Source organism: Tympanuchus pallidicinctus, unplaced genomic scaffold, assembly GCF_026119805.1.
Source record: "Tympanuchus pallidicinctus isolate F22 unplaced genomic scaffold, pur_lepc_1.0 scaffold8, whole genome shotgun sequence".
Lineage (NCBI taxonomy): Eukaryota > Metazoa > Chordata > Aves > Galliformes > Phasianidae > Tympanuchus > Tympanuchus pallidicinctus.
Window position 1 is genome coordinate 13,470,867 of NW_026294802.1, and position 27,619 is coordinate 13,498,485.

The window sequence follows — 27,619 nt, forward strand, 5'->3', positions numbered from 1 at the left end:
GTGTTTAACCTAGATCTCTCCTCTTTCCGTTTTAAAGCCATTCCCCTTTGTCTTATCACTGTCAGACCACATACAAGCAGGAGGGGGACCAACTTTTAAATCTCCCTTTCAAGTACTAGAATGCAATATTGAGATCTCCCTGTAGCCTCCTCCAAGCTGCACAAGCCCAGCTCCCTCAGCCTGTCTTCATAGGAGGGGTGCTCCAGTCCTCTGATCCTCTTTGTGGCCCTCCCCTGGACTTGCTCCACCAGCTCCCCATCCTTCCTGTGCTGGAGGCCCAGGCCTGAATGCAATACTCCTGTTGGGATATTCTGCCCATTTAAAAATGTGCAGAGAAAGGGAGTTCTGAGCAATAAAATCAACGTATGTGAGATGGATCAGGCTTCCACAGAGGAAGCTAACTGGAAATGAAAAAATCTTCAGCAAAACAAGCAAATGCTTAATAAGGGGGAAGAAAGCACGCTCTTTGTCAGATCCTGGGGCAATCCATCTCCCTGTCAAGGGTTCCTGAGATCGTATCACACTCTTCCTCCCCTTCTTCCAGGGCTTCCTGCGAAGCATCCAAAGCCCTTATCTTCAAAGCCCTCCTGGCCCCGTGCCTACCCCTGGGACACCTATGGCCCACACGTCCTTCGCCGTCCCACGTTCCCACATCCTCCAGGGCGAGGCCCGCTCCCTCCCAGGCCCGGTTCCCTCCACCCTGCAGGCGGGGCCGTGCCTCCTTCCCTCCTCCCTCCCTCCCTCCGCCGCCGCCCCGCCCGTGGGCCCGCAGCGGCAGGGCAGCCGGGCGGCAGGCGGAGCGGCCGCCCCCATGTCGGGCCCGCGGGGCGCCCTGCAAGCCTGGTGCCGGCGGCAGTGCGAGGGCTACCGCGACGTGGAGATCCGCGACCTCAGCTCCTCCTTCCGCGACGGCCTGGCCTTCTGCGCCATCCTCCACCGGCACCGGCCCGACCTCCTGTGAGTACGGCGGGGCAGGCCGCGAAGCACCGGCCTCGCGTGGGCGCCGGAGCCGGGAGGCGGCGGGGCAGGAGCGCGGGCAACCGCCGAGGGGCTGCGGGCCCTTTGCGGACCCCTCGGTCCGCTCTGAGCTGACCCTGCGAGGGCGGTCCCCTCTCCCTGGGGTTGTTCAGCCGGTGACAGCTGTCCTAGAAGCTATGTAGCCTAGCCGGGCTGCAGCAACAGAAGGCTGGCCAGTGGGATAGGGAGGGGGTTATTCCCCTCTGCTCTGCCCCATCTGGAGTGTTGAGTCCGGGCCTGAGTCCCCCCATACAGGAAGGATATGGAGGTGTTGGGGTGGGTCCGGAGGAGGATGGAAGATGCTCGATGGTCTGGAGCACCTCTCCTGTGAAGGTGGGCTGAGGGAACTGGATTTGTTCAGTTTGGAGAAGGCTGCGGGGTGACCTCATTGCAGCCTTCTGATGTTTGAAGGGAGGTTATAAACAGGAGGAAAAACAACTTTTTACACAGGTAGATGGTAGTAATGAGGAAAGGTTTTAATCTACAGGAGGGGATGTTTAGATGAAATATCAGGGGGAGGTTTTTCACTGAGAGGGCAGTGAGGCACTGGCACAGCTGCCCAAAGAATCTGTGAATGCCCCTGGAGGTGTTCAGGGCCACGTTGGATGGGGCCCTGTACAGCCTGATCTAGTGCTTGATCTAGTGGTTGGCAGCCCTGCCTATATCAGGATGTTTGGAGCTACGTGATCTTTAAGGTTCCTTCCAACCTGAGCTATTCTATGAGATTGGCATCCCTATCCCAGAGACCAGCCTGCTCCTCCCTGTGCCAAAGGCAGCCATCCTGAAACACGCAGAGTCCCAGGCCAGGCAACTTAATGTGGTTGCTTTCAGCCTGTTTTCTGCCTGGGCTGCAGTGAAAGCTGGAGATGGCAAATGCAAGCAGGATTGTGGAGCCCTTCTGGGCTCCCCCAGCAAGTGGCTTGTCATTTGGTTACTTCTGTCCATTCACCTGCCTTTTTGGAATGGCTGTGAGAGAAGAGGGAGCAGGAATTTAACCAGGCAGCTTGATGGTTGCTCCAGGGCGCAGTCCTGCTGGAGAAATGGCTGAGTTGCTAGAAGGAATCTGCCCTGACCTGCCACACCATAGCCCTGCATTCCACAACACTGCTGGGAATCCACCTCGAATCCTTGGTAGGCCTTGCAGCGCAGGTTGGCTTCACTCCACCTTTCCATGTCTCTGGTATGCATGTGTGCACGTACACCTCACCTGTCAGCAAAGCTTTCCAGGGTGCTGCATCCCCTGTCACGTTCTTCTCCTGGACTGCTTTTTTCTCAGCTGAAGCTGCCCAAATTGGCCATATCCTCTTTTTTTGAGCTGGCCCTGGGGTGGCTTTTTTGTAACAACAGCAATGACAGTGACAAAGTCAGTCTGTAGTAGGCAATGATGCCCCTGTGGAGCTGCAGTGCCCATGTTCTTCGAAGCAGAAGCTGCTAGAAGAGGTAAGATAGAAACTAGACTGCTGTCTGACGTGTTTCAGGTGGCCACCACAAAACTTTCAGTGTGGTATTCAGGCACCACTAAGAGCTAAGTGGTTCAGTGGTTTTGCATCATTCTGGGTATTTAGGGAGCCGTGTCCCACAGCTCCTGTATTTCTGGTTATTTTTTAGTGAGTGGCACAGCAGCTGAGAACTGAAAAGCAGAGACTCAGCAAAAGCTCACAGTGAAGGCCACTAAAACCACCTGATTGTTTCATGTTAACCATATTTACTATCCCATTAAGCAGCAGCCGCTACTCGTAAGTTGTCAGTGGGCTTAAATTGGCTCCTGGCATATGTCCTAACTAAATGCTTCACAGTTCTGCACGAGCTGCATTGTAAAGGCAAAGCCAGGGCCTTACAAGGACATGGCATGTTGTGGAAGGATTTTCACGGAGTGGTCAGGGGTGGAGTTGTTTCATCCAATTTCAGCTTCTTCAGCCTGCCCTGATTTGGAAGTGGGAGGATGGGACCAGAGGCAGAAGATCTCCTGATGGCAGAGGAAAAGTAACAGCCCTCCTTTTCCTTCTAAAGTGCTTTCAGACAGCTGGGTGGGACCTACCAACACATTTCTGACCTTGCACAGTCCTCCTTTGAGGGGGGCTCTCCCAGCCCTTGCTCTCCCAGCCCTCCCATGTTATTCCTGTAAGCCCAAAGCTGAGGCCCATCAGCGTTCAGCTGCAACCCCCTTTCCTGATGACTTCCCACTCAGCCCCAGATCGGAAGCGTGAGCACATCCTCTCCTGTACCTGTGTGATGCTGCTGCTCTGGCAGCCGGTCCCTTAGGGCTTGCTTTTGGTGCCTGTTTGTCTGTACTGGTTGCCTCCTTTTGGGCAGAGGCTCTCTGAATGCTGGGAATGAAACCCTGAGGAAGAGAAAGGAGAGGTCATACAAATGAATGAAGCTTGATTCTAACGCCTCTCTCTCGCTGTCTGTGAAATGGGAGCAGCAGAGGCTTTGCCAAACCTGCTCCCTCGGACACAACCTAGGAAACGTAGATTCAGTTTGCCCTAACCATAGTCTTGCACTGAGACACTTAATCTCTCCTTTTTCCTTGTCAGCTAAGCTGGAAGTGTCCAGTGCAACCTGAGAGTAAACTGCAGAGATTAACGAGTTTGTTTACTTAGTGCTCCAGAAATCTAAAGCATGAAATTAATCTTTGCAAGGCATTTGCTGCGGCGTAGTGAAGCACAAAGCATCTTTCGATGCAAGCTGTACAGCCTTCCTGGAGCTTGGGGGAGCCAGAAGTATGAGAGAGCATGGCATACAGCTTGTGAGTACAGAGGCAGAGACGGAGGCTTGAGGGAAATAGGAGAGGAGAGCCTTGTGCTGGGAGCACGGCTGTGTGGGTTTGGTTACGGGCAGCATCACAAATCCCATTTGTTCCCTCTCCTGCGTTTCCCTGACAAGATCCGGAAAGCTGAAGGCCTCAGTATGCGTTGTGGCCATTTGAGAGCTTGTGATTTACTTTTGAGGAATCTAGGAATTGGCTTTGGTTTTCGCTGAGCAGTGCACCCTTCCCCCTTCTCCGGGTCTGCTGTGCTGGCTGGCAGCTGCCCTAAACCCCAGCGTGCTTAATGGCTCTGCGAGTATCTAATTAGGTAAGGGCTTGAGATGTTATTTGCATAGATATATGCTGCAACGTTTGCTGATGGTTGTCCAGCTGGGATAGCCAGAGTGCCTCCTGCTCTTCCATCTGATGCCTCAGTCTGGGTTTGGTGGGAGAGGAGTTTGAGCAGGGCTGTGATCAGGGCAAAGAAATGATGTGAGCTGGAAGAGGCAGCAGAGGGGAACTGAGTGAGCCATAATCCCCAGGGCCTCCCTCTGATGGGATTCAATATCTCTGGTAAAAGCTGAGAGCCTTCACTCCTGCATTAGTGGGAAAAGCATGTTGTATTCCCTCGCTGCTTAGCCCCTGCCCTGTTGCCTCCAGAACTTTGTGTCCTCTCCATTACTGTCTATGTTCCCAGGCAGACTTGGTTTTCTAAAATGGCTTTGATTTGCTGGGCTGTCGGTCAAAATCACCAGCCCAGGCCACCAAGGAGCCTTTGAGCTGCACCACTCCCATATCCTGAAAGCAACAGCATTCAGCATGAGGGTCAGTAGTGTTTTGAGGGCGGGTGATATATGACTTTGCTGCCATCACTTCTCATGCATTTCCAAGCTGGTATTTATTTATTTATTTATTTATTTATTTATTTATTTATTTATTTATAAACAATAAATATAGCAAAGCTAAAGGAGTTCTGTAGGCAGAAAAGACTTGGAAAAACCATTTCCCAGTGGAAACTGGCTATAAATACAGAAAAAGCACTGCTGTTCATATTAGAGTAAGGACTGCAGCTGAAAGCTTTCCTCACCAGCATGTACAGAGGGGAAAGCTTGCAGTATTTTGAATAGATTCTGACTGTATCTGCATGTGCTTTCGGGAAAGTGCTTCGGTGCTTAATGCTGAGATGGAGGTCCAGCCCATCTCTGCCTTCCTGCCTCACTCGCTCATGCTGCAGTTTCATTTATCTTGGAGGAAGCTGCACCAGCAGCCTCTCGCTTTTGAATGGAGGAAGTATAATTTTATAGTGTGGCAGGCAACTGGGAAAATCTTTCTGAGCTCATCAGAGACTTCCTCTGCAGCCCTGGGAAAAGGGCAGCTCTGAGAAGGAGCCGAGTGCTGCCGTGCAGCAACCATGGCTGTGGGGACAGTCCTAGCACCTGGGTGGGTCTGATGGGCATCAGAGGGAAAGGCAGTAAAATCCCAGCGGGGATGGAGGGAGAATGGTCCCAGAACTCTCAAGTGGCTCTCAACATGCACATGTCTGAAGATTCACTGTCTCACCCAATTTTTGCACGGGCAGTGGGATATGGGAGCTCTCACCCCTCTGAGCTGAATTGTGCAATCCCTCAAGAAGGGCTGTGCCTTCCTGGGTCTGTCTCAGACTTTGGCACCTTTCTCTGGACCATTGGGTTTGTTTCACCTGACCTTGAGCCTCTCTCGGCCATCTCCTCCCTGTGAATCTCATGCTGCACCGCTGCATTTTGTTGTCTTGCAGCAAAGCTGAGCTCATTGACAGGAAGGGGCTATATTCAGTGTAGCGTGATGCTGTTTTCATGCGATACTCACACAAATGTGCAGAAGGCATAAATAAGTCCTTCCTGTATTTCTTCCTCTCTACGGAAAGCCTGCAGACCATTTTATTTCTCTCTGCCTGCTATAACCTGGCTCCTCTGATAAGGGCAGCTGCTTTATCCCTGGGGTCGGGCTGATTTGATCTCCTGAAGGGATCCGAGGGGACAGGTGAAATGCTACAATGGGAACTGTTTGGGTTCTTCTCTGTGCTTCAGTATTTCTGTCACCCATAACCATAGGGGCAGTACTGAGAGCTGGAACGGCATTTCAGTTTCCTGGCCACCACCCATTTGGGATTTGCTTTCTTTTTTTAATTGCAATTTCCCTTCGGTTTCTTTGTTCCTTTGAAATCCAAAATCTTCTTTACCAAGGTTTTATTTATGTAGGCTGCTATGTGTTGAGCTGTTGTAACGCCTGAGGAAGGTTTTCTGTCCCAAGAATCTTTCTGCGGTGGCACTGGGGCACTGTTCCTCTGTGTCTCATCTCATTTATTTGTGCTTTCTCATTTCAGAGACTTTGATTCTCTCTCCAAGGATAATGTCTACGAAAATAACCAGTTGGTAAGTCCCTGTTATACCACACACAAAAGGAAGAAGAAACACGAGAATGACCATATGGAGGTCATGTAGCATGGGAGATCTTAGGGACAGTGATAAGGGGATGAGAAAAATCCATCTGTAAGCCACAGGCAGGAGCTTCTTCAGAAATGTATGAAACGTCAGCATCTAGCCTGTACAGAAGAGAAGGTGAGATAGTTATCCAGTAGTAACCAAGATGACATCACAAGGGAGAATTAAAATGGTGCAACTCTTCTCTTCCTTTGTTCTTTCCTTTTAAATGGTCATGTATGTAATTGCAGAAGTGATGTGCTTCTTGTCACAGGATCACTGTCCTTGGCCTTTCCCAGTGCTGGCCAACACTCTGTCAAACTCTTCCTTGGGGACTCTGGTGAAAAACCACTTCTGTTCCAGGGCTGAACATCCCTCCCTGTCCCAGGGCAGTAGCTGAATGATGGGACCACTTGGGTGGGAGCTGTGGGGGCACAGAGAGCTGAAATAACTTCAAGGAAAGAACAGCTGCAACAATTTCTTCCTTTGCTTCTAATGCCTTCTCTCCAGTGAAGCAGCATGCCTAGGAGCTTCTGTCTGTCTGGAATGCCATAGGCTTACTGCTTCATCTTGCCCAAGGCCCTCCAACTTCATTTGTAGGTTATTTATCAGAGAGCATCACTTTTCTCTCCTTAGCACCTCTTTCTCTCATTCCTGCAGGCCTTTGAATTGGCAGAGCGAGAGCTGGGCATTCCAGCTCTGCTGGATCCCAATGACATGGTCTCCATGAAAGTTCCAGACTGCCTCAGCATCATGACTTATGTGTCTCAATATTACAACCATTTCAACAACCCCAACCAAGGTGAGCTCCTTTTCCTTGTCACCAACTTCCAGTTTGACCCTGCTTGGCTGTATGGAGGAAAACAAGAGGCCCCACGTGCTGACTGAAGTCTTGTGCAATCCCTCCATTCAGTAAATATATCAGATCTTCCTGTTCTTAGCTCAGAGCTTACTTTCCTGTTTGTGGGGTGCACTGCATTTGTAAATTAGGTTTTATGGGAAGAGGGGCTGACACCTGGGAAGGAATCCTGTATGGGGGTTTTGGAATTCAGCATTTGTGGGGTCCTGCAGCCATTTTGAGAGGTGGATGTTTGAAGGCTTGTGGGCATGGAGGTAGTGAACTTATATTCCCTCCTTCCTGTGGGAAATAGGAGCTGCATGTGTTCTGTGGGGAGGGGAGAGGGGCAGAGAGTACTTGCCTTTTTTGGATTTTGCCAGTGATGAGATCCTGGCATAGGAGGTGGGGTAGGGCGAAGTTTCACAACGCATAGACAATGATTTAACAGCTCACACTCCAGGAAAAGAAACGCCTTGTTGCTCCTCCTTCCATGCTGCATTCCTGCCACTTGGGCTGGGTCACCCATGGTAGGCATCAGACCCCTTTGTGATCTGCTTTAACTCACTAAAATGGGAGATAGGCAAGCTGCCTAACACCACTACTTTTAATCACTTTGGTAAGCTTAGAGTGAAACACAGAGGGAGGAGAACCAGGGTGGAGTGTCTTTAAATCAGCTCATCTATCCTTGCAACTGCTGAGTTCTACTCTGAGACAGCTCTTCCAGGGCATCCCTCCAGGGTGGAGACCAAGGCTTCAGGTCTTCTCTGCTCTCTAGCTAAAGCAACGTCAGCCACAACATCAGATACAACTTCCACATGCTTGATTGTGAGCCTTCTCAAGGGATGCAGGCCTCCCAGCAGGGGACTTTGGGAACTGTTTTAAGTGCCAGCCTTGACAGGCAGGGGATCCTTTACAGACATTTTGTCTGGCTCATTATTAGATTGTGTTTGTCTCTACCCCCTGAAATAGGCACTGAAGTGTCAGGAGTGGCGAGTCCTGTGTCACAAGGCTGATTTTATTTTTTTCCTCCCCTCCCCTTCCCCCACAAGCACGGCATGAGTCACTGCCCTCAGCAGTGCCTGATCCTCCTTGCCTTCTGTCCCCAGCCAGAGTCCCTCCGCCTATGAAGCGCCCAGCTGCTGCTGCCTCACCACCTCTGCTGGCCCACAAGAAGCCTGTGGCTGCGGTTGAGAGTTCCTCAGCACCACAGGTACCTGATTTCCAGCTTCAGAGTTAGCCTGAGGCATTGGTTCTCCTTGCACAGTGAATGAGGAGAAGGGAGATGTGATGGATGTGTGCAGGGGGTTAGCTATGTGTTTTGGGGTAGGAGAGATGTTTGAGATGGATATGTGGGGAAGTTAGCTGTGTGTTTTGGGATGGGTAGGGATTTGGCACCTTGGGGACTCTGCTGAGAGAGTGCTTTCTCTCTAGAGATCTGTGGACTAGAATTTGGCAAATGTGGCAGGCAAGAGGTTGACGGGGAATGAGGACCTGGGCTTGAGCAGCCAGCACACTGACATCTTCCTTCCTATGGAAGGATAATGCTGTGGATGAGGAAGGAGCAGGAATGTGGGATTAGGTGAGCAGAAAATATGTTTTCTGCTTTCTTGGTTCTTTATTTCATGGTTTGGCAGGTATCTGGGATGGCATATTTTTACCGAAGCACAAGGGGATCCTCCTTGCAGGTCCCTGCTGCCTGGTATTTTGATGAGTCCCTGCACAGCCCTTCAGCTCTGCCTCTAGACTGGGAGAAGGCACCTCTTGGAGAGAACTGGGGGTGCTTCCTTCTGATGTGGGAAGAGGCAGCCTGCCTGTGCCTGGACTTGGGTGGAGTGTGTGTTGCTGGACCCCGAGGTCAGCCCCTGTGCTATGCCGTGCTCAGCAATGGGCATTGCAGGGGCAGCAGCTGCTGTGGAGGGGTCACAGACTGGGGAGCAGCTCGTGGCCCCCACACTGAGCTCCTCGTGTGTCCCATGTCAGGACGATGCCCCCGTGGAGCCGGCAGAGCTGTCTCAACGCACCACGCTCAGCAGTACCTGCGCAGCCTGCCAGCAGCACGTCCACCTGGTCCAGCGCTACCTGGCTGAGGGCAAGCTCTACCACCGCCAGTGCTTCAGGTACGTAGTGGCCAGGCTTGGTGGGGTGGCTCTCCTCAGCAAGCTGGAGGTCTTTTGCACACTGCACTTCATCTCTGTGTGTCCTTGGGCGATGGGGAGCCTTGAGGGAGGGTGGTTTGGCAATGGTATCCAAAAGAGTGCTGAAGAGGGTGCGTTTGCCTGGCTGCCCTCCCAGATGTCTGACTTAGCCCCTTGTTTACAGCCCCGCTCCCTGCCCTCCCCCCACTTTCCCCCAATCTTTCCCACTAGGCTGACTTGGAATCCCAGCCCTTTATGCTTCTCCCACTCCCCTAAATCAGGATGTTGTGCCTCTTTACTACCTTCCTACCAAGTAACACTTCCACGACAATGAGGTCCAAGTCAGGACATCAGCTCTGCAAATCTCTTTCCTCCTATGCTCCACAGCCTCGACTGGATATACAGGCTCCTCCAGTGCCTGGGGTGGTACTGAGCTCTCAAGAAAGCACACAGGGAGCTGCAAACCGTTGCCAAACAGGGGATCAGACGTCAGCAGCTCTGTGGTTACTCCCTGGGTGCAGGTCCTTACCTGCAGCACCTGTAAAGTCATTTCACTTCGCTTTCCCTGCTCTGATGATGTTGGGGATGAGCTCTCTTCTGTGGGCCACAGGATACAAGCCTGTAATTGGGCAGTTGGCATCTGAGACCAGAAAAGTTGAGCCACTTGAAAGATGCAGCATCTGTCTTGGTGCAGCTCATGCCCCTTCAGACTGAACAGCGAGGTCCCTGTAATTTTACCCTAAGCACTTTTTCTCCCTGTGCTTTCTTTGCTTTTTTTATTTTTCTCGACTGATTCATGGGTGCTGTTGGTTCAGAAGTGTCCTCTGGCAACACATTCTGTGGGTTCCCAGAGATAAAACCAAGACAAACCCCTTTCTCCCATTGTTGAAACTTGCTACCTCTTCACTTCATCCTACCCCTTCCCCCTGCTCCCATGTCCTTGTGTTTCTGCTCTGCATTTCAAAGGAAGTAGCATTGAAGTGGTCACACAGAGCAGAATTCCTCATCTAAATTATCTGATTGCAGCATAGGGCAGCCAGCTGCTGTGAGCACCAAACATTCAGACAAGAAGAAACAAGCTTAGTTTTCATGAAGTGCTTGATCAGCCCCTTGCCTTTGGCTCTTTTTCTTGTACTTAATCCTCCTCCCTTCCCAGATGGGAAAGAGCTGAGCTGGTTGCCAGTGCCATGTATCACGATTACACCTGTAGGGCTTCATTAGGGAGGATTCAAAGGCTCAGTGGGGAAAGAGTGGGCGATCCAAGAAGATGTTGGCAGGCAGTGAAGGATGGGGAAACTTAGCCCAGTTTCGACAGGCAAGGCAGAGTGAATGTAAGAATAGCCTCTCTGCGTCATTCCCTGGTCCTTCCAGCCAAATACCTTCACTCTTACAATGGTCAGCACATACAAGGGTGAGCTTCAGACCATTCTTGTCATGCTTGTTGCTTCCCCTCGCTGTTCTTCTGGCTTCCAGCTTAGAGATTTCCTGAGTCAAAAGTGATACCGTTTTATTTAATACTCATATTTATTTTCTGATGTTGTTTTTCCTCACAGACAGTTGGCAGTTCTTTATTCTTTCTGAGCTGAAGGAGGAGCCCAAATGCATGCAGTATTTGAGCTGTGAACTCAGTATGGGTTCATACACTGATGTGATGATTTTTTCTGTTCCTCTCCTTTCTAGCATAACTTCCCCAAGATTGTACAGAAATGGAAACTAACCCCGCAATCCTGCAAAGAACTCTCCAGTGCCACTCCAGACTTTTTCTCAGCTCCATTTTCTTTCCAGGTGGGCAGGATAGCATTTCCCATCTCACGGGGCTGTTTCTTCTTGTTGGCAGGTGTAAGGAGTGCTCCAGCACCTTGCTTCCAGGGTCGTACAAACCAGGCTCAGAGGCAGGGACTTTTGTCTGCACGCAGCATCGTGGTAAATTGGCCGTGAGTGGGAAGATGGATAGGAGGCTCAGCCTGGACCGGCAGTCACCAGAGCTAAGAACTGAAGGTGGGGCCAGCAGCGTGGGTGAGGACATGCACCCTGCAGGAGCAGAGGTGGGGAAGGACAACGGCAGTGTTGTGGAGACCGTGGCAGAGACCCAGATGCCTGCAGAGGTGCCAACCAACCCAGAGGAGAAGGACAGCACACCAAGCAGAGCAGAGACAGCCATGCCCTGTGCAGGAAGTGGGGCACCCATTTCCCAAATTCCCCCCAGGCCTCCTCTTCCCAGCAAGCCCTTGATGCCCAGCCAGGACAAAGCTGGCTCACTGGATGGACAGCACAGACACACTCGGCCTACCCCAGCCCCAAGGAGATCCACAGATGCCCTCTCCCCACCAGCCTCACACCCTGTGCCCCGACCCAGGTCCACCATCCAGGGCGAGGCCAGTGACAGTGGGCCTGGTATGGTGAATGGTGAGAGAACTCAGCGTTTACTGTTCATGTCCACAGCAGTCTGCAGCAGCTTGGATGAGTTTCATTCCTTCCCTGCAGCCTGGTGCCCTTATGCTCCAATTAAGACTTGTGCTCGGACACTGAGCCTTCATCTGCCCCTCTCCCCATAGCAGAGAGAGCAGCACTAAGATTCACTCCACCCTGCCCCATTGTATTTCCTTAGAGCTTTCCGGAGGGCACTGTCAGCCTGGAATGAAAGTGGCAGTGCTGGGGCAGTGTGCAGGAGTGGGGACGCAGGGATACATGAGTTCTCCAGCTGCAGCTCCAGGATGGGGGGGGAGAATAAGACAAGGGTGGTATTTGGGAGAGACTAATTGCAATGACTGTGGAAAAAAGGCTACGAGGTTTTTAGAGGGTGGGAATACACAGCCTTCCGCAGATAAGAGATAAGAGGTGCTTTGTGTTGATTTAACCTCTTTCTATATGTCCTTTTGGTGTTGTGACAGTCTGACCCTGTGTCTTTCTAGGTAGGGTACCTGAACCCAGTCCCCCTGTCCCAAAACCCCGAGGGAGACCCTGCTCCTCTGATCGGTACGTCCTTCTGTTCACAGATCACTTGGAAACCCCATAGTGAGGTGGGGCTGTGGGGAGGGCTCAGCTGTGGTCTCCTTACCCACCTCCATCACCATCTGTTCATGGGAGGATGTAGTTCATGCTCAGGTCCCCTCCCTGGCTGCTGCCAGCCTAGCACAGTCAGGCTGACAGCACTTGTCTCTGTCTCCAGGGTCTCTGTCCTTTAGAGTTTGTAAAGAGCTTGGGGGCTTCGGGAAGGCAGAAGGGTATTTCTGTGCTTCCTTCTAAAATGGCCCTGCTTGTGCATACTGAGAAGGTGACACTTGTCTGCCTTCTGGAGGGTTTGTCCAGGAGAAGATCCATTGCAAGTACATTGGGCGTGCTTGGTTGGAGTTAGTAGTGTTTGCACCTACAGTGCTCTTACTCAGGAACCTGCAGGCACTGATGTTCATTCATTCTTGTCTGCTTTTGGGACTGAGGTTTCACATGTGCACTGCATTCACGGTGGCCAAAGAGTGGGTGTGTGTGGCAAATGATGGTCGCTTTCCCAGTGCACAGTGAGCTGTGGGATGTGCCATTGAAAGGAGCAGCAATGCTTCCAGCTGCAGCAGTTAGCAGAGAGGGGTCTGTCCCTTGGACACGTGGACTACAAGGTGGCCAGGAGAACTCTGATATGTGGAAAATTAACCTGCAGAAGGCAGATCTCAGCTCCTGCTTCCTCCACTGTACAGAAAGCAGAGTTGAGTGAAGGAACTGTTGCCTTACTGCATATAACTTAGCCTTTATCTTACTGCTGCTTAGAAGATGGAGACTGTAATACTCAGAAACTGAGGTGCTCCATGCCATGGATGAGTCAAGCAGGCTGTGCCCCTCAGGACCTTAGGTTTGCCCCCAGCTCATTGCAGAGAAGGAGCCGATTTGTTTCTGGAAAAGACTAGGGCCTCTCCAGATGAGAAAGTTGATTTTTAGTATGGGAGACATCCTGCTCCCTCCGTCTGTTCCTCAGTGGGTCTGCTTTGCTGTGCCTTACCCTTCTTGCCTGTCTCTGCTCTCTGCCACCTCTTGCTATCTTTTTATCTGTTCTTCCAGTGCCGGAACTGCTGCCAGAGCCAAGGATCCACCATGGATGGCCTTAGTGCAAGCAGAGCCCAAGAAGAAGCCCGCTCCTCCTCCTCCCCCAGGGAGCAGCCATGAGACCCCAAGCAGGACTTTAGAGGAGGAGGATGGGGAGGAGGTGGGGAAAGCCAGGAGTGAGGAAAGCAGATCTGATGCCACGGAGCCCAAATCATACAATCCCTTTGAGGAAGAGGATGATGAGGAAGAGGAGAGCACTGCTGCCCAAAAGAGCACACCTGAGCAGGAGCAGAGTGAGACTGCTGCCAGGCCTCTGCACCCCTGGTACGGCATCACTCCCACTAGCAGCCCCAAGGTGAAGAAGCGGCCAGCTCCACGAGCCCCCAATGCTTCCCCACTAGGTGAGCTCTCCCCCCAGACCCTTGTTCCCCCTTCTCACTAGTTCCCTTTGCATGCATCCCTGCCACTAGTATATAGCCCCATTCTCTTCTGGTTGCCTCACTTTCTCTGAGCTCTCTTTTTGCTTTGCAGCCCACCACCCAATCTCCAGGCTGTCGCACTCCGAGCCGTCATCTTCCACCCCATCTCCAGCCCTCAGCCTTGAGAGCATCAACTCTGAGAGTTCAGCTAAGGTGTTGGGTGACACCGACGAGGCTTCTGTGCCCAAAAGCTCCTCGGAGCCCACTGTCCACACACCAACGGCCACCAAGACCTCTCACACTGACACTCCGCTCACCAGCGTCTCCTCCAGCGAAAGCCCTGCTGCTCCAGCCAGCCTCTCCACCAACTCCTCCTTCTCCTCCTCCAGCGAACTGGCCAGCTTCAGTGGGGAGGTGCAAAATAGCACCCCGCATGCCAGCAGGAGCATCTCTTCTGGCAGCTTAAAGACCAGCCCCAGCCGGCTGCCCCCCAAGCCTCCTGCCGGTGCTAGCCCTACACCCATGCTCTTGGCATCAGAAGGAGGTACTGGGAGCCCCAAGCCCTCCTCCTCACCCAAGCCACAGCTGAAGGTGAGGTGGTGACCTTCGTCCCATCAAGATCAGGGGCCTTTTCTTCCCAGTCTGTCATTCAGTCAGAGTGGGGATTTAGTCCAGCCTTTCACCTTACACAGATTTGGTATGAGGCCTCCCAGAAGCAAAGCTCAGATGTGTGTTAACAGTTAAGTAGTGGCTGTGCTCATACTCTGCCTGTTAGTATCTTATTAACATGTTTGTTAGTAAGTGAGTAATGCTTGTTACAGGGAAGCTGGGGACCTGATGCCAAATGTGAGGACAGCCATTTATCAACCCTTGGCTAGACTGCCAGTGGAGATCAATGCCGTGTTCCTCCTCTGGGAAGGTGTGGTGTAGGACTGACTGTAGGGCTGCCTCTCTGCTTGGTCTCAGCTGTTGGGATCGTTTCCCTTTCCTGGCTCCTCATGTGCATCTCACTTTGTCTCTCTGCTCCAGTCCTCCTGCAAAGAGAACCCCTTCAACCGAAAGCCATCGCCTGTTGCCTCCCCCTCTGCAAAGAAACCTCCCAAAGGCTCCAAACCAGTGCGTCCTCCTGCACCAGGTCATGGCTTCCCACTGATCAAGCGCAAGGTAAAAGAGACCTTGGAAGCAAAGAGGGGCAAAAGCCAGCTTTGTATTATGCCCCCAGGACCATAGGTGTGTTTGCTAAGCCCTGGGTTATCTTTTCAGCATGCAGCTAGCATGCTGATCTGTGTGTGGCTAGGGAGGATGATGTCTTGGCTAGATCCCACTGATGATAGCATTCTTGTCTCCCTTTGTTTCCAAGGTGGGGTGGGGATTACAGATCCTATGTTAGGTGAAGTGTCCTGTTGTTCCCTCACATCCATTAATGAAGACGAACCTTAGGGTTGCCCTTGGAAACTGGAGTTTGATGGTAATAGAAGTCTCTGCTGTGTGGTTTGGCAGGTGCAGACAGATCAGTACATCCCTGAGGAAGACATCTACGGAGAGATGGATGCCATTGAGCACCAGCTGGACCAGCTAGAGCACCGTGGGGTGATTTTGGAGGAGAAACTTCGCAGCTCTGAGAATGGTGTGTGGGCTGTGCTGTCTATGGGTGTGGGGCCAGGATGGACTGTAGGGCTGCTCTGTGTCCCTGCTGGTGTTGGGGATGGAAGAGCACAAGGGGCAGGTTAGCTCTAGCTGAATGGTGACAGCATTCTGCAGCACTGGGGATGGCTCTGAATTGTCCTTTTGTTTGGCAGACAGCCCTGAGGACAGCCTGCTGGTGGACTGGTTCAAACTCATCCATGAGAAGCACATGCTGGTGCGCCACGAGTCAGAGCTCATCTACATGTAAGTGTGTGTGTGGCTGGGGCACTGATGCTGCTCTGGGAAGTCCTGGCTCAATGCTACTAAAACTGTGCTTCCAGTGCTTGCCTGGAGAAGTGAGGGAAAGAGGGCAAGCAGACAAATGCATCCAAACATATTAGCACTGACCCACTTCAAGTCAGCAGAGCATCTCCTCCAGAAAGTCCTCGAGCAGTCAGGGTTTGTTCTAGGTGGCAGCCCCCTACCCTTTTTGTCAGTCAGACCAGCATCTTGGCCAGTTTTTTCCCAGGTCACCCTGTATCTTGGGATGTTATTTTGCCTCTCTAGAGCTTTGCAGTGGTTCCCAGCAGTGCCTCCTTCTCTTGCAGCTTCAAACAGCAGAACCTGGAGCAGCGACAGGCAGATGTGGAATATGAGTTGCGTTGCCTCCTCAACAAGCCAGGTAAAGCATCACTCAGGCTACCTATGTTTTTTCCCTTGAGTTTCATCTCCCTTCTGTCTCAGTGGGTCTGAGAAGAAGAGAGGCAGATCTTAGGAGATAAGAGCACTGGAACTCTTGTCCTGTCTCATTGCTTGCCCTACCCTCATGCATCTTATCCCCGTGGAGGAGGGAGTGGAGGAGCCTGAGACTTCACGTACTGGGCTCTCCCTCTGCAGCACCACTGCTTTAGCTGGCCCTACAGCAAGTTGGGGTAGAAGGAGGTCGTAGTAGGGGGATCTCTACCCCAGGCTCCTTCAGCCATTTAATTGCCTGTTTTTCTTTGGGGTTTGGTTGAGTAGAGAAAGACTGGACTGAGGAGGACCGAGTGAGGGAGAAGGTGTTGATGCAGGAGCTGGTGACCATCATTGAGCAGAGGAATGCCATTGTGAACTGCCTGGATGAGGACCGGCAGAGGTGAGCAGTGAGGTGTGCTGGGATGAGGAGTAGGGTCTGCCTGACTCAGCACCACATGGGTGGCTCATGGGAGCATCCCAAGGTATCCCTATTTCTGAAGTCTTTCCCAGGCTTCCTGGTTCTTGTCTCCTTGAATGGCTTGTGTGGGAATAACAGGGCAGTAATGGTCCAGTAACGGATCTACACTTCCATGGCTTTTAAGCAGGAGGTTCTCTAACCTTCAGCAATACAGCAGCTGTTTTCAGGGTTGGATTGCTGACCTGTTTCTGGGTGTTTCTTTCAGGGAAGAGGAGGAGGATAAAATGTTGGAAGCTATGATTAAAAGAAAAGGTAAGAAATGGAATTTTGGAGCTTTGGTTTCACTGCTGACCTCTGCAAGGGGCAGCATAAGCCATTTGTAAAATTGTGTGCATGAGAGTGATGTTATTCTGTGTATACTCTGGAGCCTTTGCTGCAGAAGCATTAAAGTTTGGGACACAGGTGTCACCCTGTTGTCACAGAAGGAAGTGTGCATGCAGAGGAGGGCTTTATTCATTGTCCCTGTTGTCATCTGTGTGTGTACAAACCATCACCATTCTACAGTAACAACCCTCCTTTGCGACTCCAGAATTTCACAAGGAGGCTGAGACTGAAAGCAAGAAGAAGGGCAAATTCAAGCCCATGAAGGTGCTTAAACTGCTGGGCAACAAGCATGACTCCAAGAGCAAGTCGCCCAAGGAGAAAAGCTAGAGCAGAATGCCAGCAATGGGAGGGACGTGCTGCCTGACCACCCTGGCCTCCCACAGCCGGCTGCCTGCCAGGAGGGGCCTGGCTCCCTCCACTCCCCTTGCCTTTCCCCTTCACTCCACGCCAGGCACTGGCATGGTCGCCCCAGGAAGACACCGGCCCTCTGTGCCCGCAGTGGTGAGTCCAACCCAGTGCTCCCCTTCCTGAGGCTGCCGAGGAGCCTGCATTTCCCCTCTAAAGCCTCACTAGCAAGGCGGGGAGAAAATGGATTCGCTTTTCAGAAGCGTTGCCCTGTCACGTGTCCTTGTTACTGACTGAGAAGCAAGATGAGGAGTTTGGTGTTTGTGAGAATACTTGCACTAACTGTTCCCCTCCCCTACTCCCGCTCTTACTGTGACAGCTCCGTGTGCCTCCAACCTCTTGCGCCTGGCTCCCCCTTCCCTGCCTGCCCACTCTTGTCCCTTTCCTGTCCTATTTTTAACTTCAGGAGAAAAGTCTGATATTAGAATCAGGATTCTTTAGGTTTTAAATAAGTACAGTCCAGCATCACAAAGCTCTAAAGCCATAGCCAAAAAAATAACCGGGGCCCTATTTTGAGCTGTCCCCTCCCACTGAAGGCTTTTCCCCTTGAGCATTACAGGTCTGAGAGGACCCAAGGGGACAATGTACATCTGCTCGGATGTAGCCTGTGTGCCCTACTCAGGATATCTTACCCCCACTGCTGCTAAGCACCACTGCCTGCTGCCTTCAGGGGGAGGGAGAAACATTCCTTTTCTAGGCAAGGGCAGAAAAGCACAAGACTGACTTAGTGCCGGTAATGGGCAAGCCTGTGCCCCTGCTCACCAGTGCCACCCTTGAGTGGCTGGAGAGAACTGCATGGTCACAACTGACCTTTCCCCAGTTTCATCTGTATGTACTTTGAAAACATGTGAAGAGGGTTTGGCTGGTTATTTTTTATGCCTCCTTTTCTACATGAATTCAAACTTGCCCTAAAACTTTTAAAACCCTTATTTTATTTGTTGTATGTGTGCGTGTGCGTGTATGTTGGAGGAAGGAAGAGGGGAACAGCATTCTTTCAGCTTTCCCCTCTTCCTTCCATTTTTGTTTCTTGCCTTCTCCTCCAAGCTGAGGAGCTATTTATTGAGTTGTTTTGTCAGTTTGAATTAGACATTGACTTCCATGGGTGTTTGGTTGGTCAGCTGTTTGTCATGCCTTCCCATTAGCAAATTAGTCATGCCAGCCCCGAACAAACTGCTGCGCTCCCTTCCAAAAATACAGCAGGCTTTAGCCAAAACACTTTTAGAGCAGTGCCTTGCAACATGGCTGGCATAGCGTTCTGTGAAAAGATCTATTTCCCAAACCCTGAGTGACCATGGGTGAGTGGCAGCACGCCGTGCCACTTGCCACAATACCCCAGCAGGCTGATCAGGAGCAGGGGTTGGGGGGTAGGGGAGGGATCTTAATGCACAGTTCTTCTCCAAGGAGAAACAAACCTATGCTAGAGCCTGCTGTTGTGTCACTGTTGCCATAGGCTATCAGGATTGCAGCAGCCTGACACCCCTTGACCCCATGCCTGGTCAGAACCTTGATTTGGAAATTATGCTGTACTAACTCTATGACTTCCATTCATCTGGTCAGAAATAAATACTGGATTTGAAAAACAATCACAGCTTAGGTTTCTTATTCCTGGGGACAGAAATGCTGCCTTCTTATGGAGTGGCTGACGAGTATTGCTAAGAAGCAGATGATGGGAATCTTAATTTCTAGTTTCATTTTGCTGGTTTTTATGTGGGAATAAAGGGGCATCATGCTTCAGCCTGGTGAGTCAACAGCCATTTCCAGGCGCTGTGGGAAGCTGATGGCTATTCAGCATACCATGCTTTCAGGAACCAAAAAACCACAGCAAGCCTGCTGCAAAGATCAACATGCTCCAGGCTGAAATCCCCTCTCCCCAACCCCCCATGCTGCAGCTGTGTTCCTGAGCGCCTGCCCAGTTCAGCTGCTGCTGAGAAGTCTGCTGATGCAGTCATGCTGACCTGCAATAATGTTGGAGGCTCACATTTGTGCAAGGCCAGGCGACTGCATCTTCCTCCTCACATGTGTCAACACAGCCATTCCCAGGCTCACGTGGACTGGAGTGGGTTGTAGATGTGGGTGGTGATGTGTTTGCAGTGTACTGCCACCATAAACCTCTGCCTCTGGGTAGATGGAGGAGAAGGGGTGATGTTTTCAGCTGTGCAGAGTGCTGTACTCTGAAACAATGCAGACTCAGAAGGAGACTCTTCTTTGTTGTGCTTTAATAGCTGCTACTGTGTTTTCATCTATTTAAGGTTGTAAAGTGTGAAGGGATCCAGAGCATGGGGAGGATTTATAGCAGCTTGCTTCTATTACAAGCTGTGTGCAAATCGTTCCTGCCTTCTGGCTTTAGGCAACAGGTCACACTGCCCCCTCTTCAGGGGAACCACAAGGAGATGGGCAAGGCACAGGCCTTGAGACACCAATGCCCAGGGCCTGGGAGAAGAGTTGGGAACAAACTGCACTTGTGTTTTTTCCCTTGCCTAGTCGAGGACACCAGATTTGTTCCCACTAGGAAAGTCTTTTGTCACGATCTCTTTCACTTCCTCACTTCTCTTCTTGTCAATGATCTCCATCTCCCGTATTTTCTGTGAAGCACAAAGGGGAAGGGCTGAGTGAAAATGCCAGGAGTAGTAGTTTGTTTTTTTTTTCCCCTCTCCTTTTTTCTTTTGTCAGCTCCAGGAACAAAGGTTCTCCTTCCCTGATGAAGTTACATGTAGATGTGGAAAGAAAGGCTGAAAATCACACTACCTGATTTCTCAAACTCATGCCTGCTTTTAGCTGCAAAAGCAAACTCTCCCCACCTATTTCCCCCTTGGCTGTCAGAGGGAGACTGCTTGAAAGATTCTGACATGGGTGATGCCCTCAAGGCACAGTGTGGGACCATTGTTGCCAAGAATCTTACATACCTGTGAGATTTCAGTGAAGATAATTCCCTGATACTTCTTGCCCTGTCCTAGGGCTTCCATCTCTGCCAGAAACTCCCTCCTCTCCCGAACTTCATTCACCACTGACAGACAAGAGAAAACACTGTGGAAACAGGATCCAGCCAAAAGGCAAGAAAACACCTTTCCATCTGGCTGTGAGGCCTCAAGCCCTAGTTCTGCTGGAACAGTGGCCCCACAAGACAGGAATGGTATCTATTCTGATACCTACACATCTTGCCCAGGCCACCAAAACACTCTGACAGTCCCTTACATTTTTGTGGAAGCCCTTCTCCCCTGCACAGCTCCCTTCCACATCCCGCTTTTCTTTGTAATAGACAATTTGTACAGGCAATTCTCATTATTAGGCTGCTGTCAATCTGTGCTGCCCTGGTTAAGGAAGAGCTGGCTGAAGTGCTCACATACATAGGAGATTCATGTACAGAGACAGATAGGCCAGAGCTGCGTTATCCCAGAATACTCTGCAAGCCAAAGTACACCACTGCTAAAATCCTGCTCTGCATTTAAGCTCTACTTCTGTGACTGCACTGATCTTGGAGTCAAAGTAAACAGGCCCAGGCCACCCCTGTGCCTTCCTCCAGATCACACAGAGACATACGTTCTTCAAAGCGGTCAAGCTCAGGCATCTCCTCTTCCTTTGTCTGAACCAGTTTCTGTTTTGCTCGGTGCTCCACCACATCCTTCCCAGTTGCTAAGATATTTTGGAGCCTCTGCTTCTCCTTTTCCAAATCTCCTGTGAACGCCATGGATAAAAATGAATTGTTAGCAGTGTGTCCCCTCAGCAAGGAGCTGCCTGCCCTGCTTTGCTGCTAATGGCAGAGAAAGCATGATGTAAGTGATGGTGCAGCCCCAGACTGAACCATGCTACACATAGTAAAGGGCTAACCAATCTGACCTCTGAAGTTCCACCCATGTTTACAAGGTAGAAAATTATATAGTACACTCTTGCTACACAAGGTTATAGGTGACTGTCCCCATAGTCAGCAGGCAGAACTCTGTGAGCATTTGCAGCAGGCGCTCCCTCAGAGGCCTCTTTTTTAAGCATCTTTGAAGAAGAAAGCTTAAAGAATAATTAAGAATACTCCCTGTATAATCAATGAACATTAAGATGCTATAATTACAAAATAAACAAGAGAGTTGGGCAAAGCAGATTACGATAACAAAAAGAGAATAGATAGAAAGCTTACGTGTATTCTGGGCTCACTTAAAAAACTCCAGCAAAGTGGATCTCCAGAAGAGATCCTTTCCCCCTGGTAGCCAGCTCTTAATTAGGTCTAGGAGAGATGGAGCCAGGCTCCACCCCTTCCGGCAGCACAGGTGAATTGCCTTCAACTGTGCTCCTGTGGCTGACTCATTGCTCACCTCAGGTGATCAATCAGAGGTTCAGTCTGTGGCTCAGCAGTTCCCATACACTCCCTAAGGGTGCTGAAGTGTTAGACACAAGCGAAAGAGAAGAACTGGGCAGCACAATTTATTTATCTGCAATGCTTGCTTACTTACGCCTTGCCTGTGGCTTGAATTTCTCTCGGGTGTAGGCATCTCCTGCCCGGCAGACCTCAGCAGGCCGAAGATGGGGTTTAGCTGACAGCTTGCTTGGCTGATGGCATGGTGGGAAGGAAGCAGGAGGTGAGGGCACTGGTTCTTGGCTGGAGGTGGGGTGGCACTGGAGGGGCAGAGAATCTCCCCCTAGAGAACAAACCCAACATACTGATGTCAGACAGAGGAGTCTGAGCAAGTGGCCCCAGCCTACTGCCAGCAGAAGATCATAAAATCATAGAATGGCTTAAGTTGGAAGGGACCTTAGAGACCACCCAGTTCCAAGCCCCTGTCATTGGTAGGTCTTCCATCCACCAGGTCAAGCTGCCCAGGGCCATCCAATTTGGCCTTCAGCACCTCCAGGGATGGGGTGCCCACAGCTTCTCTAGGCAGCCTGTGCCAGCACCTCACCGCCCAGTGAAGAATTTCTTCCCAATACCTAAACCAAATTTCCCCTCTTTTAGTTTAAAGCCATTCCCCCCTGTCCTATCACCATTATACAGTGTAAAAAGTCTGTCTCCATCTTTCTTGTAAGCTTCCCTCAAGTACTGGAAGGCTGCAGTGAGGTCTCCCCAGAGCCTTCTCTTCTGCCTGCCAAAACAGCTCCCCAAGCCTGTCTTCACAGGATAGGTGCTCCAGCCCTCTGAGCATCCTTGTGGCTTTCCTCTGGACCCATTCCAACAGCTCCATATCCTTCTTGTGTTAGGGGCCCCAGGCCTGGACACAGAACTCCAGATGGGGTCTTACAAGGGCAGAGCAGAAGGTGACAGTCACCTCCCTTCGCCCTTCTTGCCACCCTTCTTTTGATGCGGCCCAGGACGCGGGTGACCTTCCAGGCTGCGAATCCTGGTTCCACAGAAACCTCACACCATCACATCAAGTCCCTTGAGGACATCTCAATGAGCACCCACAAGAAACATGGAGAGAACAGGACGCATCCCCCCAACCAAGCAGAAGGTGAATGCCATCCCTCAGTGCAAGCAGCAGAAGCCATTCACCGCAGTGCTGGGGAAGGAGCTGCAGATGGGCACCACTCACGCCTCAGGCAGTCCATCAGGCATCGCCTCTGGAAACTCGTCAGCTTCGACTCCTCCATCAGGGCTAAAAAACAGCAGCTACGTGTCACCACACAGCCCAATGGGCTCCCCGGGCCCCACAGCGCCCAGGACAGAAGCCAGCCTGGGGGGAAACGCACTTACCAGACTGCTCCACATTGCAACCTTCCCCGCGTTCCCGGGGCCTTCCCTCCCTCCCGCAAAACCCGTTACCTCTCAGCACCTCCCGGGTCTCGGGGCTGTACCGGGCTCTGCCTCTTCCCGCTGATCTCCTTCCCGTCGACGAGGCCATGGTTGGTGGCGACGTTGGGAGAAGCAGCTGAGATCGGGGCGGGCAGAACGGCGTCCCGTCTCCGCGGCAACGGCGCCGCCGGGCTACTTCCGGAAAACGTTGCGTCACGTGTCGGGCGACCGGAAGTGAATCGTACTTCCGCCGGGGAGAAAGGGAGCAAGATGTCGGACAACGAGGACAAGTGAGAGCGGGGCTGGGGCGGTGTGAGGGCTGGGATCAAGGCCTGGGCCTACCGCCGGCTTCAACACTAAGCCCAGGCCTGGGTCCTGTCCCTCGGCCTTGGCGCATTGTGCGATGTGTGCTTGCCTCTCTCCCGCAGCTTTGATGGGGATGACTTCGATGATGTGGAGGAAGACGAGGGGCTGGATGATCTGGAGAACGTAGAGGAGGTGGGTGCTCTGCAGAACCCGGCCGGCTGGCCTGCTGCTGGGCTTTCAGTCGACCTCTAACGGTGCTGTGCTTTTCCCAGGAGGGACAGGAGAACGTGGAAATCCTCCCCTCCGGAGAGCGACAGGCAGCGAACCAGAAGCGCATCACCACCCCCTACATGACCAAGTACGAGCGAGCCAGAGTTCTGGGCACGCGTGCCCTCCAAATTGCGTGAGTATTCTTATCTGTATCCCGGCCATCCCTACACATCCCTATTGTAGGACTGCGTTCTTCTAACGTCTCTCCCTGTTAAAGCTCTTTCCTTTCTTCCTAAAACCTCATGTGATCCTTTGCCTGGCAGTTGAGCTTGGGAATCACCATCTCTGTCAACAGCGAAAAGCAATACTGCAAGCTGTTAGTCACATGTGAATTCTGAGTCTCACCCCAGCTGACACTGTGGGTTTTGTACCTATAAAACAAGATGCTCACATGCTCTAATGAGCTTGGAGGTCACAGGCAAACAGAGTGGGTAATGTGGCATTGTGATTCTGGTTTCTGCCTTTCATAAGGCAGCCAGCATGAGCTGGGAGGCTCGGAACTACTTTTACAGATTTCAGTTTTGAGGAAGGGATACTGTATAATATCATTAATTGTTATCACAAGGCTGTAAAAACTCTAGGAATGGCATAACCTGAAGTTTGAAGCGTATGATTTTACTGTGGCAAACTGTACATTTGCTAAGTATTTGGAATAGTGAAGCATCACTTCTAATAGTAATAACATTTAAATTCTCTTTTAAGTACTGTTAAGGCTAGCTCCCCTCAAATTTTTCCTTTTACCTGACCAGATCTGTTTTAATATTGCATGCCAGAAAGTTTTGTGATATATATATTTTTTTTTTAAGTGCCCTGTAGGTGAGATTATTGGACTGTGTTGAAATTGTGCTGAAAGGAGTTTTCTGAGTTTATCTTAGCTGCATCCACCCTGAAAATTATGCTGATCTGACTGATGAGCTTCTAAATGATCTTTGCTTAATGGTCGCTTTGCTGAGCTATTCTTTGCCCGGTTATTACTCCAGAAAGGTATTCTGTGTGTGTTCTTTCAACTGGTGGTAGGCCAAAAGAATGGAAGAGATGAAATGGGCCAGTGCCAGACGTTTCATCCAAAACACTGGTGCCTGGTCTGTTTCACTTCCATGTTCTGCTTATGGTGTTGACTCTAGGCCAGCAGCAGCCCCCCAGTGGCCTTACACACACATAACGTGAATTTCTGTTGCTTCTGCTGCTACCTGAGACAGATAGTTGTCAACTGTGCTTGCTCTACTGTTACAGCCCTTATCAAAATGCATTTTTTTTTCCCTCTAGAGATAGAGTGCATCGTAAATCTAACCCTTCATTGTCCTTTGAAGAAAGCCTTGAAGATGTGAGCAAGTCAGATGCCCATTTTATAGTGTTTCAACTCTTTATTTTTATAGACCTACTCTTATTTTCATGTTTAAGTACAGCAAAGTGAGACTAGACAGGTGTGGATCTGACCAGCACTCAAGTCCCAGCTGATTAGCAGAGGATGAGGGGTGGATTAGGAACATTCAAAAGAAAACTCAGTCCATAGCTGCTTGGGGAAAACCTTCTTCCCAGAGTGGATAAGAGTGCAGTATGCAGTTGTGTGCTTAGCTGTCCCTTCTGTCTTTCTGTGCATTCTTCCTGTGTTCTCTCAAATGGTTGTTGATGTTTGTCCCAGGATGTGTGCACCTGTGATGGTGGAATTGGAAGGAGAGACAGACCCGTTGCTGATTGCCATGAAAGAACTCAAGTAAGTCCCAGCCTTTGGCAGTGTATGTATTGTTTTCTGTAAAGCAAGCAATCCTCTGCTTATCTCAGCACTTAGCAACTTATTCCATGCATTTTATTCCAAGACAACCTTCTTTTTCATTATCAACAGGGAATATTGCAGTTGACTTCTGCTTTCCCACCTTGCACCTTCTCCACAGCTGCTCACTTCAATCCCAGGAGTTCTTGCAAACTCCTAATGATGAGCAGTGCTCTGACCTCTTGTATATCAGCCGTTTCTATGATGAGAACCCAAGATCCCCGTAAGGAATCAATTTAATTCCCTGAAAGGAATCTATTTGAAGCAGCCTTCTGAGCAGACCTGTGTTCAAATGAATTGCTGGCTTAAATAAACAAAATTAGGGTCAGCTTGGTGATGTGGAGACTGATAAGAATGTTGTTTCACTGCACCCTTTGATACTTGGCTTATTGTGCTAGCAGGAAATGCACCTCTTGCTTACGGAGAGATTCCTCTTCTGTCACTGAACATGTAGTTTCTGAATCACTACTTAGAGGCCCACAGCAGAGTAGCCCACGTTTTGCCAGTATGGTCAGCAGATTACTGTGTCACAGGCAGGTATCCTTCACCAGAGTAACTGGATTATTTTACTTACTAATTCCCGTTCTTGAATTGATTTGTCCCTCTGCTCAGAGCATTGCAGTTGCTTTTGCAGACTTTATATCTATTACAGCTCCCTTTATCGTTGCCAAAACCTCTATGGGTTGTGTTCCAGTCAGATCTCCCAAGTTCAGCCTAAGTTGGTTCAGGTCACCACCTGAGTGTGTATTCTAGAAAGCAGTCAGGGTATGACACAAAATACAGTGGCATCCTGTGCTGTGACAGAATTAAATTGCAATTCTTGGCATGAGGAAGCTGCTTTTGGAAAAACAGCAGCTCTGGATGTGATCATTAAAGCACTCTGTTACTTTTCAGGTCTGATATGGTTCTGAACCTGATCCTCTGGTTAGATTCTGGACCATCTAATTATGTTTTGCTCTTAAATCTGCTTCCACTAAGTCAAATTGTATTCAGTGCTTTCTTGCTTTCCAATTGGAACTGCTGTTAGCAGATGCTGTGTTCCTGTCAGTCTTTGATTGTTCCGAGACTTAAGATGCTCAGTGCTTTGCACCTACAAGGGAGAATTTTGTTGAGACTTTCCAAATCACCGGTACTACATAGGTCTACCATGAGCTTCCTGAAGTCAGCAGTGCCATTGCCTGCTGAAATGGCATAGTGAAGGCTGTGGCATTTCTATTCACCTCTCTCTCCTCCCTCCAGAGCACGCAAGATTCCTATCATCATCCGCCGTTACCTGCCTGATGGGAGCTATGAGGACTGGGGTGTGGATGAGCTAATTATCACAGACTGATCGGCCTCTGGCTGTTGCTTTTGATTCTTTCCTTCTCCAGCAGATGTTTCTATTTTTGTTTATATTTGTATAAATAAATTATAAATTCTTTCTCCTGTATGCTGACTTGGTTGTTACCATTTCATTCTGTGTCAGTCTGCATGGGCCCTATTTATTAATACTAGCGAGTCAAGCACTATGCTTTCATTGCAGCCTTTTTTCCAACTGAGCAGCCCATACGTTTTATCTGGGGTAAAGAGTACAGTAACTGCCTCCACCACAGCTCCTCCCTGGTTATAGGACCAACAGCCAATTAAAGGGCCGTTGTACAGAAGTGATCTTGCAGGTACTTTGGCTTCAGAAAGATTCCAGCCCTTCTTAAAACAGGAGCGCTGAGACACTTCCATTCCTTCTCCTTAGACAGTTGGGCCTTTGTGCCCTGAGCAGGTTGCTGTGGAAACCTCCAATTTCCTCTCTGGCCAGTGCTGGCTGTGGGTCTTCTCAGGAGTATCGCAGAGCAGCTCTCATCAAATCACCTATTGTTTCCCTGCTCCTGCTGCTTATCAGTGATGGGGATCCCCTTTCAGTGGCACTGCCCCAGCCGGAAGCACAGTCGCCAGTGACAGCCATACTAGCTCAGCAGTTGTAGGTTAAATTGCCACTCTTGCCACTCGTGCTGCTGTTCTCTGCTGTACAGTGGAGCTGGTGGTCCTTTGTGCATGGGTTCTCTCAAGGCATCTCACTTACATGAACACCAGAAGCTCTTGCAGTGGCACAGCAATAGTTAAATTCTGGAGTCCTTTTCTGTAATCTGTAGCGTGATGACAGATTGGTGATTTTTCCCATTAAGGTCCCTTCATTCTCACTTCTGATGTGCAAGGAAAAGAAAAATGCAGCCCCTTGCTGAAATCAAAAAGTTAGGTGGATGCATTAAAATCTGGGAGGGCTTCCAGCCAGCTACTGCTTGGTTTTCGTGTCTTAATCGTCTCTGCTCCCAGGTTCTTCCTCTGAGCTCTGGAGCAGAACACTGTCT

At 50.5% G+C, this 27,619-nt stretch overlaps 3 protein-coding genes across 5 annotated transcripts; 2 read left to right on the forward strand and 1 right to left on the reverse strand.

Annotated features, from left to right (window-relative positions):
* The first annotated feature begins 760 nt into the window (after positions 1-760).
* On the forward strand, positions 761-18,800 carry MICALL1 (MICAL like 1). Of its 3 annotated transcripts, none has more exons than XM_052668306.1 (16): positions 761-957; positions 6,129-6,177; positions 6,886-7,027; positions 8,113-8,273; positions 9,044-9,180; positions 11,036-11,604; positions 12,111-12,174; positions 13,246-13,631; positions 13,762-14,240; positions 14,679-14,813; positions 15,150-15,276; positions 15,449-15,539; positions 15,884-15,957; positions 16,296-16,410; positions 16,694-16,740; positions 17,018-18,800. In XM_052668306.1, the coding sequence occupies exons 1-16, from the start codon at positions 812-814 to the stop codon at positions 17,137-17,139; spliced, it is 2,844 nt and encodes a 947-aa protein (XP_052524266.1). In that variant the 5' UTR covers positions 761-811; the 3' UTR covers positions 17,140-18,800. The 3 variants fall into 3 exon arrangements, with proteins under 3 accessions (XP_052524266.1, XP_052524267.1, XP_052524268.1); XM_052668307.1 differs by having other exon boundaries at positions 8,170-8,273; XM_052668308.1 differs by lacking the exons at positions 761-957; positions 6,129-6,177 and having other exon boundaries at positions 6,920-7,027; positions 8,174-8,273.
* A 616-nt stretch (positions 18,801-19,416) lies between these two features.
* CUNH22orf23 (chromosome unknown C22orf23 homolog) lies at positions 19,417-23,066 on the reverse strand. Its single transcript, XM_052668311.1, has 6 exons — positions 22,961-23,066; positions 22,731-22,793; positions 21,657-21,842; positions 20,755-20,889; positions 20,121-20,221; positions 19,417-19,799 (listed from the first exon to the last, which is right to left on the reverse strand). The coding sequence occupies exons 1-6, from the start codon at positions 23,037-23,039 to the stop codon at positions 19,695-19,697; spliced, it is 669 nt and encodes a 222-aa protein (XP_052524271.1). The 5' UTR covers positions 23,040-23,066; the 3' UTR covers positions 19,417-19,694.
* Positions 23,067-23,094: 28 nt separating this feature from the next.
* POLR2F (RNA polymerase II, I and III subunit F) lies at positions 23,095-26,706 on the forward strand. Its single transcript, XM_052668309.1, has 5 exons — positions 23,095-23,220; positions 23,359-23,428; positions 23,509-23,639; positions 25,149-25,220; positions 26,517-26,706. Exons 1-5 carry the CDS (start codon positions 23,201-23,203, stop codon positions 26,605-26,607), a joined length of 384 nt encoding a protein of 127 aa, XP_052524269.1. The 5' UTR covers positions 23,095-23,200; the 3' UTR covers positions 26,608-26,706.
* Positions 26,707-27,619: the final 913 nt, after the last annotated feature.

Excerpts from the sequence above, each read along its gene's own strand:
- MICALL1 (XM_052668306.1), top strand. The coding sequence starts at position 812 with ATGTCGGGCCCGCGGGGCGCCCTGCAAGCCTGGTGCCGGCGGCAGTGC. Across the intron at positions 8,274-9,043 it reads AGAGTTCCTCAGCACCACAG|GACGATGCCCCCGTGGAGCC; the intron begins GTACCTGATTTC and ends GTCCCATGTCAG. Across the intron at positions 11,605-12,110 it reads TGGGCCTGGTATGGTGAATG|GTAGGGTACCTGAACCCAGT; the intron begins GTGAGAGAACTC and ends GTGTCTTTCTAG.
- POLR2F (XM_052668309.1), top strand. The coding sequence starts at position 23,201 with ATGTCGGACAACGAGGACAA. Across the intron at positions 23,221-23,358 it reads ATGTCGGACAACGAGGACAA|CTTTGATGGGGATGACTTCG; the intron begins GTGAGAGCGGGG and ends TCTCTCCCGCAG. Across the intron at positions 23,429-23,508 it reads ATCTGGAGAACGTAGAGGAG|GAGGGACAGGAGAACGTGGA; the intron begins GTGGGTGCTCTG and ends TGCTTTTCCCAG.
- CUNH22orf23 (XM_052668311.1), bottom strand. The coding sequence starts at position 23,039 with ATGGCCTCGTCGACGGGAAGGAGATCAGCGGGAAGAGGCAGAGCCCGG. Across the intron at positions 20,222-20,754 it reads GCTTGACCGCTTTGAAGAAC|TGGTGAATGAAGTTCGGGAG; the intron begins GTATGTCTCTGT and ends CTTGTCTGTCAG. Across the intron at positions 19,800-20,120 it reads TCTTCACTGAAATCTCACAG|AAAATACGGGAGATGGAGAT; the intron begins GTATGTAAGATT and ends TGTGCTTCACAG.